The sequence below is a fragment of the Polistes fuscatus genome, unplaced genomic scaffold, assembly GCF_010416935.1.
Source record: "Polistes fuscatus isolate 324 unplaced genomic scaffold, CU_Pfus_HIC Scaffold5, whole genome shotgun sequence".
Classification (NCBI taxonomy): Eukaryota; Metazoa; Arthropoda; class Insecta; order Hymenoptera; family Vespidae; genus Polistes; species Polistes fuscatus.
Window position 1 is genome coordinate 5601766 of NW_025113129.1, and position 16067 is coordinate 5617832.

Here is a 16067-nt window from a genome sequence, read left to right on the forward strand (position 1 = left end):
TTATTCTGTATATAATATAATATTGTATATTACAATATAATAGAAAATAATTTGAAAATTATTTGTAATACTTTGATATCTGCTCGAACTTTCTGGACACAATTAAATTATATTATATACTATATATTATTTTATTATATTATTAAATATATATTATATATATGTATTTATTCCGTATATAATATAATAATATATCATCTATATATATTATAATATAATAGAAAAATAATTTGTAAATAATTTGTAATACATTGAAATAGACTCAAACTATTTGATCGACCAAATATATATATAAATATACTATATTATTTTATTATATTATTAAATATATATTATACATTTATCATATATTATGTATTTTAATATAATAATATAATAATATAATAATAAATAATTTTCTTTTCTTTCCACTCATTTCCCTTTCTTTTCATCTTTTCTTTCGAAGATCAAAGTAAAATGCAGAACTCTCGTTTGTGAATGAATGGCCAAAAGCACTTTTTACTTAGCATATATATGTAGACACAGTTTGGCATCGCGAGAGTTCGACCTGCGATATTCTCGGATCAGCTCAGCCCGTTAGCTAACTATCTAGCTAACTCGCACGTTTATTTCGCGCCCTGAATAGATTTACATGTCTGATAGGGGACAATTATTGCGAATCTTCCCCCCCTCGTTCCCCCTTCTCCACCTCCCTCCCCCGTTCGCCCTACTCTTCTCTTTTCATATCTATTTTTGTAGCTGTGAAAAACGATTATTTCCCAATTCTTTCCTTCTTTTTCATTCAACGAAGCAACAATTAAACTGACCACACACGATCCTATCTTTTCTTTTTTTTTTTAATACGAATTTAACAAGAGACGAACTTGTTTACGATCATTTTTTCTTTCTCTCTCTCTGTCTCTTTTTCTTTGGTCGAATCATTTACGATTTCACGATATCGAATCGTTGGCAAAAATACCGTCAATCTTTCGGCTTCGCATCAATCGTTTAAAAGAATATTGACGATACTTCTACCATCATGGATATCCTTGATCTAATTAACGTGAACGTCATGATCTAATTTATTTACACTTTTTTTTTCATTAGAATCTTATCGATTTTCTTTACATTCTTGAATAATTTAATTTCATTTCTTTGAAATATATTAAATAGTCACATTTTTCAATTTTTTTTTGTACTTATTTTCTTCAGTTAATCTTGCGTGGACAATATTGATTTTATATAGTAACGTAAAATAATAATTTTTTCTTTTCGTTCTATAGAACGAATTAAATATAATTCAGTTAAATAATATAAAATACAGAATATAATAGTGTATGTAAAATTTACTAAACAAAAGAAAAAAGAAATGAAGAAACTTTTGAGCGTCAATCCCAATTTAACGTTCACTAAAAAAATAAAATCCATTTAAAAAGTAATGAAATTATTATAAAAGAAATAATTCTACCTAAATAATATATTAATGATTATTGAGTCAGACTATTCGTTGATTAAATAATTTCATTAGACTTGCATATTAAATAAACATAGATCCTATAAAAATCTGACGAACGGATTCCATGGAATATTATTTTCATCCCTCTTATGATTTATGCATTAAGGTAAGGATTCACGTAGAAGTATAACGCGTATTTTGGTCTTTCGTCGTTGAGTTGGCGCCTAGTTAAACGAGTTTCTTCTACGATCATTCTTGCTTCTTGCTTCTTCTTCTTCATCTTCAGCTTCAGCTTCTTCTGGTTGAATCAGTTAGTCAGTCAGTCAGTCAGTCAGTCTAGCAAAGCTTGCTCTCGTTACTAACTTCGTTTCCCCCTTCCAGCTGTTCCTCCTACTCTTTCTCATTCATTTTTTCTTTTCTGTTCGTGCTCTGTTCTCGACCCCTCTCTTCTTTCTTTCTTTCTTTCTTTCTTTCTTTCTTTCTTTCTTTCTTTCTTTCATCTATGTGCCTTTGCTCGTTCATTCACAAGACGTCGTGGAAAGACGTGTGTCTAGAGAGTGATTATAAAATCAAAAAATTCAAAAGATAAATATAAAGAAGAGAAATGAAAAAATAAAAATCAGAAAGAAAGAGAAAGAGAAAGAGAAAGAGAGAAAGAGAGAAAGAAAGAAAGAAAGAAAGAAAGAAAGAAAGAAAGAAAAAACTTTAACAAAATTTTTCTATCTCTGCTTGTTAAAATGAGTTCGTATTCGTTGATAGGAATTCGGTTATGTCCTTCATATGTAGTAGTAGTAGTGTAGTAGTAATAGCTATCCCTTTTTTCAATGAACCAGCGAAAGTTGAACGAAGAAGTAAGTGCTACTCGTGTTACAAAGTATAATAATTCCGTTTTGCACTCTTCCAAACGATGAAACGGACTTAGTCGTGATTAATGTTTCTTTTCTAATTCGTCCAAAGTATTAAACGGTTTATTTTATATTTCTTTTTAACGTGTCAAATTTGTTCTTTCTTCTTTTTTTATTTATAAATTATATTATTATTTTTTCTACACGTGCAATTTTAGTCGTACCTCATTAATCATTGTCGTAAGTATTTCCTTTTGATTTTCTTTTTTGGAAGTTTTCTTATTTATTTCTTATAAATATATTTTAATATTTAATTTGTTCTTTCTACTTTTTTTTTTCTAATTGAAATGAAATTTATTTCTATACGCGTGTTGTTGTTCGTTGACTCCTATCTATAAGTGTTTCCTTTTTATTACTTTCTTGATTTTACTTTTTTTTATAGATATATATTTATGTATCTATTTTGTTCTCCTATCTGATATATCCTATGCTTTTATTATTATTAGTCCGCCATACTCTCATGAGAATTACTAACGCGATAACTTCGGGTTAGGGGTATCGCTCGATATTTTACTCGCCACGAGGGTGAAATGAAAGAGAAAGAAAAAAAACAAGAGAAAAGAAAGAATACAAGCTAATGAAGTTATCTAGAAGAAAAATTCCAAGTAACGTATTCTTCGAATTTCATATCCATTCTTTAATTCTTTTTTTTTATAGTTTCGATTATGGACATAGAATACGAAGTTACGATTATTCAAAGTGTACTCTGATTGTACGTATAAAAATTAATCGTTTGGGTCAAATCAATTACTTAGAAAAAATACTTTATAGTAGAATGCGACGAGTCAAATTAACAATGGTCACGTGTATTCGACTAAGAAGGATCGCATGTATACACAGAAAAGTTGCTTGGCATATGTGCCACGATATGAGTCGCGATGTGCGTCGTAATTACTTCGTACACAAGCGTAATACGCGTCAAATACAACTATGCAATTGTGTTAGTGTATACGTAGGCGTAAATATGTCGCGATACTTAAGTAAATGCACACAGGGTGTACCGTTACAATCCTTGAATTTATTTTCTCTTCGACATATCGTACACATGCATACACAATTTCATACGAAAACGAGACACTAATCTTACGTGAAAAAAAAAGAAATTAAAAAAATATATACAGTTCTACGATACAAACAATAATTATGTATATCTTTCGAATTGAATGATAATTTATCGACACTATATCTACATACATACATTCATTTCGTTCATATAAAAAAGAAACATCAATTTTCATTGTAGAAAAAAAAGTAACTCTGCAATAAAAAAATATTGTCTACTAGACTTCTAAATTAAATGATATTTTTTACAACATCATGTACATGCATACGTACACGCACAAACAATTTTATTTAAAAAAAAGATATTAATTTTCTTGATTAAAAAAAATCAAAAAAGGAAAAAAAAGTTATTCTATGATAAAAAATAATTCTGTAAGACTTTTAAAATGAATGGTTTCTCGATGAGAATTTGTTGTCAAGATAAAATATCCCATATATACGTGTGTATCTTTAGGATGAAAAGAACGATAATAAAAATAGTAAATGAGGTTTTTGTAAGACACAATAGATATAAATACCATAAGAACAAGTATTCGAACACGAGGCACATGTTGTTTCATGTCTCTTCGAATGACGGGAAGTAAATATATACAATACATATGTAAGTACATATATACATATATTCGACAGGTTGAATATCAAAATTGGTCTCTCCAGTGTGTAATACATATTCCATCGGAGTAGGCATACTTTTTGATTATACGTGCGACATTCTCTATCTTTCTCTTTCTTTTTTTTTCCTAAACACGAATCGTTGGTTCGTAAACGTCGTTTGTCATCCAGTGCCAATGGCGAAAGGCAAGAGTTTCGTTTGAATGGTTTGCTCGAAGGGAAAGACAGTGACGCGTGACTGGAATTACTATACATGCATACATACACCCAACAAATACACATACATACATAGTCCATTCACTCGCGCATTCAAAGTATATTTTAAGCTTTTAATAGCTCCTATAGCTAATATCATTATTATTATTGTTATTATTATTATTATTATTATTATCACTTCTTCATTGCGATCAAAATTATACTAATCCTATTATTCTACTATCATTTTAATATCGCCGACTTGGCACGAAAATTCGTACTGATAGATATTTTTAATATATTCTACATACAATTTTTCACAGAATTTTCTAACAAGTTTCCGAACAACAACCGAATGTATTCATATCCGAAAGTATTTTGCCAAATTTTCAGGATAAATGTATTTAATTAATAAATATTACGAGTGTCAATCAAATTTATAAATTAATTTTTTTATAGTCGAATTTTTCAAACAACCCAATATTATTGGATTATTATTAGTAGTATCTGATAATTATTATTTATAATTACTTAAACATCACACTAATTGTAAATGAAAAATCTAGGTTAATTATTAGGAAAAAATAAACGAAAATCTTTCTTCGAGACCGCCATCATATTATCATCGTATTCTGGATCACATTGGTACAACACTACTATAACACTACGACTATACTCTCACAGTGCGTACCGTTGCGTCATTCTCTACAGCACACACACACACACACACAGTGTTTCATTCAACTTGCGAAGTGAACCTACTCGCGCGAAGGTCAAGCGATCCTGACTGTCGTTACGTTGCCCTCCTCCTCCTCCTCTTCTTGCCCCTTCTCATGTTACCCCGCCCCTACACCCCTTTCTCTCGTCTCCTTTCATCTCCTCTCGTTTCGTTCATCTCTTTCTACTACTTCTCCTAACCCTCTGCAACCCCACCCCACCTCACCCCACAATTTTATTCCATTCACTGCTTTCTTCTTTCTTTCTTCTTTCACCGATTCATGATTATCTTTTCTACCAGTTTCACAATACCATCGATGCTATTAGCTTTCTCTTTCTTTCTTTTTTTTTTCTTCCTCTTCTTCTTTATGAATGACACGAGACAGGTGAGATCCATTTTCTTTTTCCTCTTCCGAAGAACGTAAAAAACATTAAATGTTGCGTGTCATTTGTAAATATAAAATTATACGGTGACAAAATGTTAAAGAATTTCTTTTTTATTCTTCTTATTATATACGTGAAAATATAAAAGTATTACCTTGAAATATTTGTCACAAAATTTGTTACGTATTTTTGTGTAGTGATCTTAATATAAATAAATTGAAAGATAGCGTTAGAGCGTTCGAATGACTTTTTTAATCTTAAGGATTAAGTTTTAATTTATGGAGAAATTTACTAAAAATCTATTGAAACATAGTAAGTGTTGCTTTCGAATTATTTTTTTCTATTGGCACAAAATTATTATTTTCTTTTTATTGTATCATTGTGAACAAAATTAGGGTTGTATTAAACGAAAATTCCTACATTCGAATATTTATCCCTAATTCGTATATTGAACGTTCTAGTGCGTTAAAATTGTATGTAGTTTCTTTTAAATAGAATTAAATCGTATAATTGTACGTATAATTGTAATGAGTATTTAATAGCAATATCTATAAAACAAGGAAACACGCTTTTCAGCGGGATGTACGAGGCGTGGGCAGCTTCTTAGGGGGCGGCAGCATTACCGACGGTGGTGGTGGCGGTGGCGGCATGTTGATGGTGATGGCAAAGTTGATGAAACAAGAACAGGCCTCTGATGCCGAAGAAGAAGGGCTGGTGCCAGCCCTATCTGGCAGATTCACCAGCATGCGAAAGGTTCCGTCGTTATCTGACCTCTCCGATCCAGAAAGTTCCTTAGGTAAGTTTTTCCCTTTTCTTTTATTCTTCGTAAATTTTTGTTTCTATTCTGTTTTCTCTCTTCAAATTTATTCAAAATCTTCTCGCACATATCCAACGATGACTGTACGTCCAATTTCACAGGCCTTGTCTATTCAAACACATTCGATATAAGTATCTCACATACATGCAACTCCATTTTTATGTTCACATTTTGTTAGGATTGTTGCAATAAAAATTTGGAAAATCGACGAATAACCTTCAGTCAAGGGGTTTACCCGTGTTCGTCGAACGTGATTTAAATATGAAAATAAGTATTAAGTTGATCAAGATTACAAACCCGCTCCTACAAATTTTGCCTCTTATCGTTTTTGATTATTTAATAAGCGATAAGAAAAATATACGTTTGCGAATTGAGACTAAGAACCTTACGCGTACGTAGCACGTACGTAAATGACGAATATGCGTCAGTCGCATTGAGAGAGAGAGAAAGAGAAGAGAGTGGCGTGAGAACATCTGTAAGTATAATAAAGTAAGCAATAAGTGCGTTTGTCTAGACGGTAATGAACGATTAAGTCGAATGTTTCAATTAGCGTAAGTACATATGCGCGACCATTGAACAATAAACTAAAAGACGTGTCACTTCAAATAACATTTACATCAAATTCTTTACGTTTGTATTTTTATGATTTTTCTTTTTGTTTTTTTTTTTTTCTATTTAAATTCGAAAGTGCAAAAAGAAAAAAATTGTTCATTCGAATAAATACAATAAAAAAATAATGATTAACCAACATTCATCGATGATATGGTCGAGGTTTAATTTTGTATTTTTGTCTTTCAATTCACGTTCGAAATCTCTCGAAGATCAGCAAGTTTTAACGTGCTTTCTTGAAACATGATCGATCAAACGACGATGTAGTAGCATCGTGTGTAAGTAGTTGACACGTAGAAGGTGTATTTACATCCGGTTGACGCTTGCATAATACGATCATCATCTACGTAAGCAAGTACGCGTGTGTTATTACTTGTCGGATTAGTCCAAAAAGGTGTAGAAATTTCACTTTCAATTATTATTTACGATATTTCGATGAGATAATGATTTAACATGTCTACGGAATAGTTAATCAATGATTGGTCAAAGTCGAACTCCGTTATCATTGACAAACTATTCCGTAGATATCAAATTTTATCTGACCTATCGTACGTAGTTTAAGCATCGATGAATTGGATAGAATATAAAAATCGTATAAAATAAAATAATTGTATGTATTAACCATTGAATGATTAATTAATTGAATAAAATATTTTCTAATACTTGTTACCGGTATGATAATGATTACCTTAATGGTTCGTATCAAGGACAAACGAACAACTAACTATCATATGAAGTACTACAATAAATCAGATAGAATCTAAAAAATAGTATAAAGTAAAAGCAATTGCGTATGAAATAAAAGAAAATTGTACGAAGTAAAAAAAAGTCGTATAAACTAATCATTGAATGATAAATTAATTGAACAAAATTTTTCTAAACACTTGTTATCCATATGATTATGATTACCTTAGTGATTCGTTCAAAGGATAGACGAGTAACTAAACTGGAGCATGTAGATGTAATAATGGTGGGGATAGAAAAGCGAGGGCGGATGGGTATTTTTTGAGAGAGTGGTGGTGATAGTTTTAGAAAGAGAAAGAGAAAGAGAAAGAAAGACCGGGAGAGAGAGAGAGTACATGAGTAAGAGAGGGAAAGAGAAGAAGAAGGATAGTAGTCGTTCTTGTTATTCGCGGCTCACCGAGTACGATCAAAATGTAGCGAGAATTTACGAATTGGATAATCAGCAGCATCCTTATTAAGGCCCCCCACTGGACGCCCCCGCCTTCCATTCTCTTTTAACGTATGCGCGTACGTACGTGTGGACGCGCGCGCACGTTACCACACTTCCATACAACATTGTCATCCACCCACTTTGTCTGCTTTCGTTTTAACATTGAGAACGAACATTTTTCTTCCCTTTTCTTTTTTTTTTCTTTTATTTTCTTAAATTAATACACAAGAACAACACGTGTTTCTCAAAATTGACGCGAGTGGATGGTTGGATTTCCTTGTAAGTTCGTGCAAATTAATATTTTTTTACTTTGTAACACACACTTTTCTCTAAATCGGCTTATACTAGACCTTCTCAAATGTTTTCACTTGATACGACCCTCTTTTATTCAAGCAAATATTTTCATGATCCTGGATATGTAGACTCTATATCGTCTTCTTTTCTTTCACTATCATAAATTCACAAACTTATATTATACCTGTAGTGTTGCCAAACTGGATTTGAATTCATTTTTGATCGTTGCACTCGTCCAAGAATTTTTTTTACTTTTGCTTACTTCTGCAATCCTTAAATTTTTAAAGAAATCTATTTCAATGTATTATATATATATATATATATAAATTTATAAGCCAACACGAACTTTCAAGTTAATTCAATACAACATACATTTTTATCGGAACGTTTTTATTTTTTTTCTATAATAATTTTTAATTTTAATTGCCAAGAGAAAGAGAGAAAGTATGCATGTGTGTGTGTGTGTGTGTGTGTGTATGAGTGAATAGTGTATATTTAATTTACTTGCGTATATAAATAGGAGGGAAAGAAATATAAATAAGATATTTTTCAACGAGATTCCTACACTCTCTGTGTCGATCGGTTTGCTCGATGCCGGTCACTCTGCGGAATGTTTTATGTAAATATTCTATTGTTCCCCGACGACATTGACGTGGCTACTGGAAATTTGTTTCTTCTGCATTTCCTTCGATGGATCGATGGACGGCATATAACGAGCTACTACGATCAAGCTTGATACTTTCTTTGGCACGTGTATTGCATGATTAAAAATATACCTGAAAAATATGCATCTCTCTCTCTCTCTCTTTCCCCATACAAAAAAATATGTATTCGAAAATCTCGACACGGAGATTAAAATTTGCGAGATACGACAAAAAGAAGGAAGAAAAAAAAAACAAAATGGCAGACGGGAGGAAGACATTAAAAGGTGTTCGGAACGAAGAGAGGAAATAAAATGAAAAATTAAAAAAGGGCGGCTGTCCCCCTTCACCTCTCCACTCCGCCCTCGCCATCGCCTTCACCCCCTCCTTCCTCGTTGGCAAACGATCATTGCGATGTTAAACGTCGTTTCGGCTTCCGTTGAAGACGTTGTTATATAGCCTCTCCTACAAAAGATAGGTAGAAAAGAGATAGAGAGAGAGAGAGAATCTTTTTCAAACACCTCACGTATCTCAAACGCATCCATCCTTTTCCCGTAAGTCTTGTAACGCTTTACTCTCGCGTAACTCACATCAGAAGACCGTATTTCACGTTTGACGCCTGAAACGAGACGCCATATGATTATGTAAGGAGACTGAGAGTGTAACACTTTTCTTTAGTACACGTACATGTATTACATATTCTAAAAAACGAGATTACTATCTTTGTATTAAATAATTTGATCAATGAGAAAAAGAGGAAAATGTGAAAAATTTCGACTTTAATTTTTTCACACTATCGTTGAATTAGGTTTGATAATGATGAAGAAAGAGGAGAAATATTTATTATTATTATTATTGCTATTATCATAGAAGAATATTTATAGGATAAGGACAATTTCCGAGAAATTACTATCGTTGAATTAGATTTGATAATGAGGAATGAGAAATGAGAAGGAGGAGGAAAAGTATTAGACAAAAATTCTGCTCTAAATGGTAAATCGAATTAATCAAGAATTTATTTTCCCCTAAATTATTCTAATAACCGTTGACCTAAAGATTTATAATCGATTTTAAAATATTTGATTTGGAGAATTTCATTAATCGATTCGAAGAATCGAATTAATTTCCACGTATGATCAAGAATATTGTTCACAGTAGCCCAAAGTGTGCATCTTTACTCGTTTAAGGTGTAATCGTTTGATCGTGAAGACATTTAGTCATTCCAAGAAACGATTCGTTTGCTGACTGGAGAGACTGTCTGACTTGAGTTTCTATGTTGAATTTATTCAGTTGCTACAGGTATAGAATGATATCGGACGGACGAACGTACGGACGAACGAACGAACGAACGAATGAAGGAACGAACGAACGAGAACGAACGAATGAACGAACGAGCAAGCGAGCAAGCAAGCAAGCGAACGAACGAACGGGGCCCAACGTTTTACGTGCTCAGAGTACACGAGAGGAACACGAGAATATGTGTACACGTGTCCCTAAGTATGTATACGTGTGTTTGTATCTGTGTATGTCTCTACTTCCATCTCTTTCTTTCTTTCTTTTCGTTTTTTTTTCTTTCACTTCTTTCCCCATTTAGACCTGCGTTCTAAACAGTGACTCTTTCTCCCAAGAAGTCATCCTAAGAACATCTTCGAGAAGCATCTTTTTTTCAGTACGTTGTAAAGAAAACTGATGATGTTCTTCTCGACGAAAGATACATCGATCGCACGTTTTCATCAGTAACTTTGGTGGTGGTACCTGTTCCTCGAAGGAAGCCCTGCCAGTGCATTGGTTTACGAAGGGTGATGTAGGACAAGAGTAGAATGAGAAGGAAAAGGTTTACAGAGGGGGCCGGGGAACAAGGGGAAGAAGAGGAAAGGGTATACACTGTGTTGTGGACCTTCGAATGGGGATGAACCAGTGTTGGTTGAGAAGAAGCATGAGAGGAGGAGGAAAGAAGAGGAGGGGAAGGGTGCTCGTTCGGCCGGTGCATCGCGCGAAATGCGTAACCGCAGCTGTTGTGCGTGCGGTCGAGAAAGGGGACCTTCCTTCCTCCTTCCTTCCTCCTTCTCTTCGCCCACCTCCTCCTTCATCTTTTTTTCTCTTACCTAGTGGAAAGAGAGAGAGAGAAAGAGAGAGAGAGAGAGTAAAACGCAGATACAATTCTCACGTCCCCGATCATCATCGTCATCATCATCATCATCATTGTCGTGTGTCGTTGTCGTCGTCGTACATGCTGTGCTGTACGACTCGACCGATTTACAGTTTTCAATGCGAGGAACAAGATCGAAGAAGATTTCCTTTTTTAAAAACAAACAGGTCCTCCCTGATGATGGACACGTTTGTATCTTTTTCCCACACATACATATCTATATATACATACACATGGCTTTCGCAAGTGTTCCGTTATTCAAAAATTTTTTTTTTCCTTGAATTTCCGTACGTGTGTATGAGAAAAGGACGTAAAATTTCTTTAGAAAAATTTCAAATCTTTTTGTTATCTTATACGAGGAATTCTGTTTCATTCCCGGTAATTTAGTTATCTTTCCTTTTTTAAATATTTATCGTTTTTCAGAAAACTTAGAGAAGGAGATATTGTGATGATACTCTGGTAAAAATGGCGGAAAAGAAAAGAACTATTTGAGGAATGGATGGATGTAAGAATTTGATTTTTCACTTTCTAACGAAATTATGGTATAGATTATTGATTTGTTAGAAATTATTTCAATTTCGTTGGTACTCTTTTGCAACTTATAGACGCGATAATTGATAAATGAATTTATTCACGAACGCAAATCGTTCTCGGCGAATAAACACACACATATAAATATATATATATTTATATATATATTTCTATCTTTCTCCCATTTTTTTCTCCTTTAAATAACCGCGGCGGTCGATGGCAGCAGTCGATGGAAAAGAGCTTTCTTTGTAACAGCTTATCGAACGGAATTTAAAGATAGTACATTTACTCGTTAAAAAATCCTACTCTCATTCTCTCTCTTTCTCTCTCTCTCTCTTTTTTTTCTTTTTTCCTTTTTTCTTTTTTTCTTTTTTCTTTTTTTCTTTCTGGTTCGTTCTTGCTTCATGATACATGCATAAATAAAGAATACGATTGACGAGAGAAAAGAAATTGGAGTAAAACGAGCTTTCATATGAAATAACGATGCGTGTCTACCTCTGTTGGAATTCTCGCTTGCTCGGTCGGTCATCACCCCTTCGATCATTTCCCAATAGATAGCGTTCTACGAGGAATTCTTTTTATCCGCTACCGATAAAACAGATCTCTCGTTCTTCGACGATTATCGACTATTTTACCCGCGCTACTTTTATGTTTTTATTTTTATTTTTTAATTGAATATTCTTTTTTTTTTATCACCAAATACGAATACGGCAAATTAATATTTATGCTTTATAAAATGTCGTTAAACGATCAGAGACATATTACCTGTGCGAGGTTAGATTAAACAAAAAAAGAAAGAAATCTTACACCTACACCCTCGATTTTTCTTCAAAACTTCGGCCATCTTTAACTATCCTATCGTTAAGTCACGTAGCTGAGGTTGAAGTTGAGGAGGAGGAAGAAAAGGAAGAGGTGGAGGAGGTAAATGGGAGGAGGAAGATGGAACAACGACCCTAACGGCCTATGAATCATCTTCTTCTCGCCTAACAAAAAGCAATTTCTTCGTCGCCGATTGAATGAAACTTTTTCTTTTCCCTCTCTCTCTCTTTCTCTCTTTCTCTTTTTCTCTTTTCTTCGTCTATCAGAAACTTCTTCGAAAAGCCGCGCTCTGGCACGTTTGTTTTTAGCGAAGTTCACGCATTAAATCTTCGTGATCTAATACACACACACACACGTACAACACATCATCCCATACAAACATACTCGTAAGTTAAATGGTGATGTGAGTTAGCTCGTCTAGTGAACAAAAAGAGGTGGGGGAGGTAGAAAGGGAGATAGTTTGGATGGACGGGGGAAGGAAGGATGGAAGGAAGGAAGGGGGTAAAGAGAAAGAGAAAAAGAAAGAGAGATAGAGAGGAATGGCTAGCAACAGGTTGTGACGTCAGAAGGCGCCACGCGACTACTACACAGTTCATTCACGAAGGCAACAGGCAACCAGCAGGCAATAGAGCTTATAGCACAATTCAGCTTAGCTTAACTTAGCTTAGCTTAGCTTTACATGGTATAGCACACAGTGCACAGACTCTTAGGGTTGGAACCTAAGTAGTAGCCAATACCAACAGTAAGCAGCAGGACCGCGAACGTTCTCTTTCGCGTTTCTCACGTGATTCTACGAGCCGGTTTTATTAACGGCTGGCTAACGCGCCACGCGATTAATAGTCCGTAACGGTTTGATTTGCCTTACATCGGAACCGAACGAGGGCTCTCCCGATATTCCGAATTGATACAGGTTTTAATCGATGAAAGAAAAAAAGAAAAGAAAAGAAAAGAAAAGTAAAGTAAGAGTAAGAGAACGAGAACGAGAACGAGAACGTCCTTATTTCTTCTGGATCGATCAATTACCTTCGATGATATTAAATTTATGTCTCATTCGAATCTCTTCCTCGAAGAAACAGAAAAATAAAAATCAATCAAGATGTAGAGTATCTAACATAACAAAGATCAATTTCATTCACATAAATCTTCCATTCAAGAAAAACGAGAAAGATATGATCTTAACTTAAGATTAAGTATTATCCGTAAATTAAAGTAATCCTAACTAAGTAGCTATGAAATGAATGAGATAAGGTTATTTAGAAAAGGGTATTCAAGAGAGATTATCACGCATTATAAGATGCTTCACAGTCTTTTAGACTAGAATGATAGATATAATACGTATAACACATAAATAGATATTCACGCGCACATGGATAGAATTGAACGGACAAATCGATTTGCCGGTCGTTCCCTTGGGAACTCCAACTAACGCTGAGTTCTTTACTTTCGGAGTCTGTAAAAGAAGAAGAGACCAGAACAGAACAGAATAGAAGAGAACAGAAGAGAACAGAAGAGAACAGAAGAGAACAGAACAGACAGAACAGAACAGAACAGAAAAGAGGAGAAAAGAGTTGGTGTTTTATCCCTACCAGAGATCCGATCTAACCTCACCTAGAGTTCCTTTTTTCTTTCTCTCTTTTTCTCTCTTTGTTTCTCTTTCTTTCTTTTTCACTTCAGACTCGCGTCGTTCGCCTCAGGCCGCGACTCGTGGAAAGGAGAACGGGAGCTGGAAAAAGGGACAAGGAGCTCTTAAGAAGTTAGAGAAAGAAAGAAAGAAAAAGAAAAAGAGAAAGAGAAAGAGAAAAAGAAAAAGAAAAAGAAAAAGAAAAAGAAAGAGAGAAAGAAAGAGAGAGAGAGAAACAGAAAGAGAGAGAAAACTTGCTTGGTCTCCCCTCCCCAACGGCCAGTAGCCACGCGAGTTCATTCATGAGAACGTGGGAACGTGCCTCACGGTAGGTCTGCCGTTTTACCCCATCCTCTATCTTTCTCTCTCTTTTTCTTGAAAAAGAGAAAAAGATAGAGAGAGAGAGAGAGAGAGAGCGTACTTTCTCGGCCGATGTTGTGTTACGTCGCGTTGTTGTGTATCTCTGTGTGTGTATATATGTATATATGTGTATGCATGTACGTTGCTTTCCCTCCACCACCACCTCCTACTCCTCTTCCTCCTCCAGCAGCACCTTCGAGTTCTTTCGCGTTCCCTTACCCTCTCGTTTCTCAGTAGACTCGCATCTATTTTCCTCTCTGTTTCTCTCTTTCATTTCTTTCATTCTTTTTCTATTCATGCAACCGTGTAATATACTCTCCGCGTGTATGATAATATTGTATTTGTGTACCTGTATCGATACGTTAGCAGATATATATGTTTTTTTTACGTGAATGTGTATGTCGCATGTTTGTATATATCCGGACAGTCAGTCAGTCACTCTTTACAATGATAAGAAGTAGTAGTAGTGAGTAGTATTACGTTCTTTTCATTTCCAATGAATGACTGTCGCGAAACGTGTTATGTCTATCTGTATGAAACTAGACTGATAATTTTTTCTTTTTTTCCTTCATTCTAATATCCGGAGATTGTAGTAGGAGTATGACGTGGATTTAGATCGGACGCGATAAGTTGTTGAATTATTTCGGATTTTTTTTTCCTTTTTTCCTTTTTTCCTCCCTATTCTTTTTCCTTTTTCCTTTCTTTTTTCTTTTTTTTCTTTTTTTGTTCTTTTTTTTTTACCTTATTACCAAGACGAATTTATGAAATAATTGCAAACTAGGTGTAAGTGTTTTCCATTCATTTCGTAAGAGTGAGATTCTTTTTTTTTCTTTTTTTTGTATTTCTTACTTTCTAAACTTCGTGCTGCTAACAACTTCTACGACTACTACTCTCCCTGTTTACGAATCGCAGTAACTATACAAATGCGATTTCTATCTCTTCTTACTAGGTACACCAGGTGCTACGTTACAAACCAAGCACACAGTTGGTTGGTTACTTGCTTGCTTGCTTACTTACTTGCTTGCTTGCTTGCTTGCTTGCTTTGCTCCGTTCCTAGCACGATGCTAAGAAAACTTTATGCACTTCGGCTTGACAGAAATGATGTAGCGAACATGCCGAGAACGTAAATAATATCTGAATATATTCTATGCACCACTCTCTAGCACGTTGCTTCTGAATCTCTCCTTACACAAAGTTTCGATAAAAGGAACAATTATTCTCGATATTATATTGACTTGCTCTGAAAATTCGTACCGATTTAATGAAACATTTTTTGTTCATAAATTTTCTTAGGAAAGCAGTAATATTTGAATAAAGAAAAAGATAAAGAAACAAGAAAAAGAATTAAAAATAATTGTACGGAATTGATTAAAGGAATACGCACGTTTGTGTGCGTGCGTGTGTGAAATAATTAGAAAACAAAATCAAACATTAATGAGTAATATAATAGTTAGAGATAGAAACAATTAGAGAGAATAGATCGAGATCGATCGATCCGAAAAAATTAATCCTTTCATTTCCGTACCGATCAAAGAAGAAGAAAAAGAGTAGGAAGGTGTATTGAGTGTTGTATAGGCGAGTGTATCGAACGACGGAGACATAATTGCGGCTTGTAAATCGGGCTGGATAGTGCCGGAGGGCACTCCTCCTTCGTACTTACTTTGGAACGAAAGCAACTCGCGTAAAGCTCTTCTCTTTCTTCTCTTTTAACTCTCTTTGCGTTTTCCAGAAAAATATTCTGA

At 34.3% G+C, this 16067-nt stretch overlaps 1 protein-coding gene and 2 long non-coding RNA genes across 10 annotated transcripts in view; 1 reads left to right on the top strand and 2 right to left on the bottom strand.

Moving 5' to 3' along the window:
* Nucleotides 1-16067, top strand: part of LOC122522454 (ETS-like protein pointed) — an 89546-nt gene that overhangs the window by 10730 nt on the left and 62749 nt on the right. For all 8 annotated transcript variants that reach the window (XM_043643604.1, XM_043643605.1, XM_043643608.1 and 5 more), the window contains one exon: nucleotides 5887-6106. In XM_043643604.1, the coding sequence (XP_043499539.1) occupies nucleotides 5887-6106 (220 nt within the window). The remainder of the gene's footprint in view (nucleotides 1-5886; nucleotides 6107-16067) is intronic.
* Nucleotides 1894-8332, bottom strand: LOC122522553. Its single transcript, XR_006305094.1, has 2 exons — nucleotides 7646-8332; nucleotides 1894-1985 (listed from the first exon to the last, which is right to left on the bottom strand). It is a non-coding gene; the product is annotated as an uncharacterized LOC122522553 (long non-coding RNA).
* LOC122522543 lies at nucleotides 6141-6511 on the bottom strand. Its single transcript, XR_006305085.1, has 2 exons — nucleotides 6425-6511; nucleotides 6141-6235 (listed from the first exon to the last, which is right to left on the bottom strand). It is a non-coding gene; the product is annotated as an uncharacterized LOC122522543 (long non-coding RNA).